The following is a 6,711-nucleotide window of genomic DNA, read 5'->3' as shown; positions in this document are numbered from 1 at the left end:
GGTTGTTTTTGGAATAATGCTGTGGTATTTGGCACGTTTTTCGGTTGTCATTAAACTTAATGATTCATTCTTTCAACTGTCTTTTGTGAAATAAACTCATCCAGGGAATTTTAATGGCTTATTTACGTCGTAGACTGCCGCGAACGGGATGAATGATGTCATCAAGCCCAAGCCACCCGCGACAGCAGAGGGCGCTGTCGCTGGGCGTGGGGGCCACGTGTCTACCTCGTGACTACAAAAATGGCGGCGGTTTTGTAGTTTTAGCTTCTTTCGGTTGTTTTTGGAATAATGCTGTGCATTTGGCACGTTTTTCGGTTGTCAGTTGACTTAATGATTCATTCTTTCAACTGTCGTTTGTGAAATAAACTCATCCAGGGAATTTTAATGGCTTATTTACGTCGTAGACTGTCGCGAACGGGATGAATGATGTCATCAAGCCCAAGCCTCCCGCGACAGCAGAGGGCGCTGTCGCTGGGCTTGGGCGCCACGTGTCTACCTCGGGACTACAAAAATGGCGGCGGATTTGTAGTTTTCGCTTATTTCGGTTGTTTTTGGAATAATGCTGTGCATTTGGCACGTTTTTCGGTTGTCAGTTGACTTAATGGTTTATTCTTTCAACTGTCTTTTGTGAAATAAACTCATCCAGGGAATTTTAATGGCTTATTTACGTCGTAGACTGCCGCGAACGGGGATGAATGATTTTATCAAGCCCAAGCCACCCGCGACAGCAGAGGGCGCTGTCGCTGGGTGTGGGTGCCAAGTGTCTACCTCGGGACTACAAAAATGGCGGCGGATTTGTAGTTTTCGCTTATTTCGGTTGTTTTTGGAATAATTCTGTGGTATTTGGCACGTTTTTCGGTTGTCATTAAACTTAATGATTCATTCTTTCAACTGTCTTTTGTGAAATAAACTCATCCAGGGAATTTTAATGGCTTATTTACGTCGTAGACTGCCGCGAACGGGATGAATGATGTCATCAAGCCCAAGCCACCCGCGACAGCAGAGGGCGCTGTCGCTGGGCGTGGGGGCCACGTGTCTACCTCGTGACTACAAAAATGGCGGCGGTTTTGTAGTTTTAGCTTCTTTCGGTTGTTTTTGGAATAATGCTGTGCATTTGGCACGTTTTTCGGTTGTCAGTTGGGGGTTAGGGTTAGGGTTAGGGTTAGGGTTAGGGTTAGGGTTAGCCCCCGGGCGCTCCGAGCCTGGAAGCGCGTCGCTTTTGCGGAAGCCTAATGCATGGCGGTCTATGGGAAGCTGGAATGCGATTTGGAAGTTAGCCAGTGTGCTAGCTCGCACTCCATTGACTTTGAATGGCGGGGGGATAACTCCCGCGCGGCAGTTGGAACCGCGGCGGCGGTGCGTCGCGATTCCGGAATTCGGTCAAAACGGCGGCCGATCGGAACGGGGAAAAATCCGGCGGATGCTCCTAAATTCGCAGGTGTCGGAAGCGCCTTTAGTTTAATTTTTTTCTACCTCTGAGCATTTTTTAAAGCCGTTTGAAAAAACTCGGGTGCGGTTCCGCTAAACGGACACCAGGTGTCGCGTGTGAGCCGGTCGGATTCCGGGAATTGTACGGGTCGGATTCCGGGAATGGTACGGGTCGGATTCCGGGAATGATACTGGTCGGATTCCGGGAATGGTACGGTCGGATTCCGGGAATGGTACCGGTCAGATTCCGGGAATTGTACGGTCGGATTCCGGGAATGGTACCGGTCGGATTCCTGGAATTATACAGTCGGATTCCGGGAATGGTACGGGTCGGATTCCGGGAATGTTACGGGTCGGATTCCGGGAATGGTACCGGTCTGATTCCGGGAATTGTACGGTCGGATTCCGGGAATGGTACCGGTCGGATTCCTGGAATTGTACGGTCGGATTCCGGGAATGGTACCGGTCTGATTCCGGGAATTGTACAGTCGGATTCCGGGAATGGTACCGGTCTGATTCCGGGAATTGTACGGTCGGATTCCGGGAATGGTACCGGTCGGATTCCTGGAATTGTACAGTCTGATTCCGGGAATGGTACCGGTCTGATTCCGGGAATTGTACAGTCTGATTCCGGGAATGGTACCGGTCTGATTCCGGGAATTGTACAGTCGGATTCCGGGAATTGTACAGTCGGATTCCGGGAATGGTACCGGTCTGATTCCTGGAATTGTACGGTCGGATTCCGGGAACGAGACCGGTCTGATTCCTGGAATTGTACAGTCGGATTCCGGGAATGGTACCGGTCTGATTCCGGGAATTGTACAGTCGGATTCCGGGAATGGTACCGGTCTGATTCCTGGAATTGTACAGTCGGATTCCGGGAATGGTACCGGTCGGATTCCGGGAATTGTACGGGTCGCGGTCCAGGAATTGTACAAGTCGGGTTCCGGGAATTGTACAGGTCGTGGTCCAGGAATTGTACAGGTCGGGGTCCAGGAATCGTACGTGTCGCAGTCCAGGAATTGTACGAGTCGGGGTCCTGGAATTGTACAAGTCGGGTTCCGGGAATTGTACAGGTCGGGGTCCGGGAAGTGTACGCGTCGGATTCCAGGAATATAACCCGTAGGCTAAAAGTCCCCCTGGTAGCCCGCGGGATTAAGTCGCCTATCGGGAATTAACCCATACCCAGGTCCAGTTTCAATGAACACCGGCATGGTTCTTCCCGGGTTTGGTGGGTCAAGCTCCCCTTCGGTCGAATTCCAGGAATTCAACCTGGACCGAGGTCGAATTCCAGGAATGCTACCGATGGGCTCGACCTGGTCCGCGAAGCGGGCCCCAAGCGCACCGAGGCCCCGCGGAGCGGGGCCGAGAACACCGGCATGTTTCATCCCGGGTTTGGTGGGTCAAGCTCCCCTTCGGTCGAATTCCAGGAATTCAACCTGGACCGAGGTCGAATTCCAGGAATGCTACTGATGGGCTCCACATGGCCCGCGAAGCGGGCCCGAAGCGCACCGAGGCCCCGCGGAGCGGGGCCGAGAACACCGGCATGGTTCTTCCCGGGTTTGGTGGGTCAAGCTCCCCTTCGGTCGAATTCCAGGAATTCAACCTGGACCGAGGTCGAATTCCAGGAATGCTACCGATGGGCTCGACCTGGTCCGCGAAGCGGGCCCCAAGCGCACCGAGGCCCCGCGGAGCGGGGCCGAGAACACCGGCATGGTTCTTCCCGGGTTTGGTGGGTCAAGCTCCCCTTCGGTCGAATTCCAGGAATGCTACCGATGGGCTCCACCTGGCCCGCGAAGCGGGCCCGAAGCGCCTAAATACCCAGGTCCAGTTCCAGGAAGTGGACCTGGGTATGGGTTCAGCCAAGATGTAGTCAGATTTGACCCACACTAGCCATCCTCTACAGTTAACAGATGGTACAGCTTGACTGTGTCGAAATTGTGGAATTATATGTAGGCAACCTGGAAATTGACTTGGATGGGTTAGTTTGGGTTTTTTTTTTATGGTGGGCGTTACCGTTACACCCCCTTCGCAGTGATTGGTCAATGGCCAGTTGCAAGGCTGGGCTGAGTCTATAAAAGCAGTCGCTCTCAGTGCCGCCTTCAGAAGTCAAGCGAGCAAGGCGGAAAGCGGAAAAAAGGATGGGTCAATATCTGGGAAGTCCTCCTCCTGATTATGACCAGCAAGGCATGATATTTTCGAATAGCTTTCTTTGCATGTGCACTTGCAAAAAAAAATCATGGGGTCTCTTGACAGATGAGACACCTCCACAATGGATCCCGAGCATTGTGCTCACTGCACTGGAGCCCCAAATGAACATGGCAATGGAAACAAGTCAAGGGTAAGTTGGCAATGTCTACATCCAGCATGGCAACCTAAATTACTTAAAGATGATGTGTAATTCCTTAAAGATGACGTGAAATTCCTTAAAAATGGCGCGCAATTCCTTAAAAATGGCGCGCAATTCCTTAAAGATGACATGTAATTCCTTAAAGATGACATGCAATTCCTTAAAAATGACGCGCAATTCCTTAAAGATGACATGTAATTCCTTAAAGACGACATGTAATTCCTTAAAGACGACATGTAATTCCTTAAAGACGACATGTAATTCCTTAAAGATGACATGCAATTCCTTAAAAATGACGCGCAATTCCTTAAAGATGACATGTAATTCCTTAAAGATGACGTGTAATTCCCGGAAAGATGCGTTCATATTTGTAACTCAATCTGAGGCAAAACACTACTCAGTGAATTGCGTTTAGTTTGTTTAAACAACTTTTTCTATCTAGATTGACTTGGCGATGTTATGAGAGCGGATGGGAGTTTACACAGCACATGTGCCTCATCTACATATCTATTATGTGCCTCTTTGGAATGGTGTACCTCATCGTCATACTCATACTTTCACACTACAAAATCATAAAATAAAAGTCTGTTTGTTCAAGAAAGCTTTTCTGAGTCACGCAGTTTTTGCTTTCACCACAAGATGTCGCTTGACTGGGTAATTGTTAGTGTTTGTGTGTGGGAAGGAGGTGCCTTTGGACAATAGGAAGGTGATTGGCTGCAGTACCGTGACATCACCAACACCAGACTATTTAAGCCTGCGTTTGTCCAACCCCCATTCATTCGCATCGAAGTGTGAGGGCAAGCACAAGAAAGCGCCGCTGCAGGTTCCAAGGATGAGTGAGGTGAGTTCCTGGAAATGTGCGTGGCCTTTGGGGGAAAAGAGTCCGGTTTCAGGAATTCAAATCTCAAGCGAGTTCCCGCTCCAAGAATTCGTCCACAACCAAGGTACAGTTCTAGAAATCTACCGATAGCCGATAGCTTTTCCCTGGCCTCCGAGGCGGGCCCCTTGCGTGTTGAAGCCCCGCGAAGCGTCGCGTCGCGTGGTCGCTGCTTCGTTCCCCCGTCCGCGCCCGGTTCCTGGAATTGGACCCCCAACCAAAGTCCAGTTCCTGGAATTGGACCCTCAACCAAAGTCCAGTTCCCGGAACTGTGCGGAGCGGGACCCAAGCGTAGCTAGCCCCCGCGAGGCCCCGCGCAGCGGGGCCGAGCACACCGGCCTCGCCTATGCCCGGTTCCTGGAATTGGACCCCCAAACCCAGTCCAGTTCCTGGAATTTGACCCCAAACCAAGGTCCAGTTCCAGGAATTCTACGGAGCACTCACTCCAGCCCCCAGTAAGTTCTGTGTCGCTATTGTGGAAGACATGACCCACACCCATGTATTATACATTGTTTTTTGTTTTTGTATAGGTGGACTTGATTTGCAGCGAGGAGGAGTCCCCGGAAGAACCTTTCGAGCCTTTAACACAGGAGGTCTCAGTGCCATTAACACAGGCCTCCCCGCTGAGAACTATCAAAGACGTGAACAGGTCTGAGCAGAATGTGGGGGCTGGATGGCAACTTTCAAGGGAGCCCGGGGATCTCGTCTCTACTCCACAGTCCGAGGAAAAAAAGGTACACATTGGAGTAATTGAGGTGATATCCAGGAAGTCCCATGTCACTATTGTGGAAGTTCCCCCCATTGCCATGGCTTCCAAATTGTATTTTGTCGTTGTATAGATGTACATGACTGAAGACGAAGATGAGATGGACGTCATGGAACAAACTGTCTTTCCCTTAACACAAGAAGTCTCCCTGCCCTTAACACAGAAGGTCTCCTCCCTGCACCGGGTGAGTAGAATTCCTGGAAGTGGTTCAATCAAATGCAACACTGCTTCATGCCACCAAAATATGACTGTTTCCTTTCTGGTGACAGACAGGCAGGGAAGCTGAGGTGAAATCCAGGAAGTCCCATGTCTCCTGTTGTTAAACTTGTGACCCATAGCTATGTCTTCTATTTTGCTTTTTGTACTATAGTCTGACCTCAGTGACTGGGAAGATGCGGAACAGATATTGGAACGTGCCTTGTTGGTAAAAAAACATGTCCGGCGCTTGAAATTTGTGAGTAGAATTCCTGGAAGTAATTCTGTCATTGTAATACACCGACATGTAATATTTCTTAACCCTAACCCGCAAAATATAACACACTGTGTCCTTAGGATTGTGATCCCACTGACACTCTCAAGTCCCGCAAGAAGAAGAGGATGACGAAGATTAAGTTAAAGAAAAAGGACAAATTCCATCCAAAAAGGGAACGAAACACAGCAAAAGAGATCTCCCAAACCAAATTCAGAGCCAACAACACTTCCAGAAAAAATCAGTCATCATAATTCTGTAAGTAGACTTGGGCTGCGGAGGGGGACTCTAATGTGGAAATCCTAAAATTAAACTTTTGTCGTTTTTATGTCTTTCAGGGTCAACGAAGAATACTCAAACGCACACCACAATTTTATTCCATGGTCAAAACTCTCTTCGAAAGAGAGATCCAGGAAAAGTTGGTCCTGAAAAAAAGAATACGGGAGATTGTGGCTGAACAACCAGCATTTCGACAGCTATGCCGTGAGCTGGAACTATGTGTTGAGAACATTTGAAACCAAGTCCGAATGATGATCAAAAGATGTGGAAATTAAAGTTAATTTGGAATGTTGGAGTTCTGGTGGGTCTTCTTTCAGGTTCTTTACATTGTATGTCATAAGACAATGCTGCATGCCTCTCACAATGTGTCAGGGTCGGTGGTTCCATTTCCCGCTTAAGTCCATTTCCAGGAATCCTACCTATGGGCTAAACCTGCGTCCCGAGGTGGGTGGTTCCGTTCCCAGCCTGAGTGAGTCCATTTTCAGGAATTGAGCCCCAACCAAGGTCCAGTCCCAGGATTCAACTGATCGGCTAACCTGCCT

At 49.5% G+C, this 6,711-nt stretch overlaps 1 protein-coding gene across 2 annotated transcripts; it reads left to right on the top strand.

The window, feature by feature from the left end:
* Window positions 1–3,173: 3,173 nt before the first annotated feature.
* On the top strand, window positions 3,174–6,461 carry LOC144020996 (uncharacterized). Of its 2 annotated transcripts, XM_077524955.1 has the most exons (7): window positions 3,174–3,769; window positions 4,461–4,619; window positions 5,186–5,389; window positions 5,495–5,605; window positions 5,792–5,875; window positions 5,974–6,148; window positions 6,229–6,461. In XM_077524955.1, exons 1-6 carry the CDS (start codon window positions 3,701–3,703, stop codon window positions 6,142–6,144), a joined length of 798 nt encoding a protein of 265 aa, XP_077381081.1. In that variant the 5' UTR covers window positions 3,174–3,700; the 3' UTR covers window positions 6,145–6,148; window positions 6,229–6,461. The 2 variants fall into 2 exon arrangements, 1 of the variants encoding a protein (XP_077381081.1); XR_013284025.1 differs by lacking the exon at window positions 6,229–6,461 and having other exon boundaries at window positions 5,695–5,875; window positions 5,974–6,015.
* The last annotated feature ends 250 nt before the right edge of the window (window positions 6,462–6,711 follow it).

Source organism: Festucalex cinctus, chromosome 6 (genome assembly GCF_051991245.1).
Source record: "Festucalex cinctus isolate MCC-2025b chromosome 6, RoL_Fcin_1.0, whole genome shotgun sequence".
Classification (NCBI taxonomy): Eukaryota; Metazoa; Chordata; class Actinopteri; order Syngnathiformes; family Syngnathidae; genus Festucalex; species Festucalex cinctus.
This window is presented reverse-complemented; position numbering and strand designations above follow the sequence as displayed.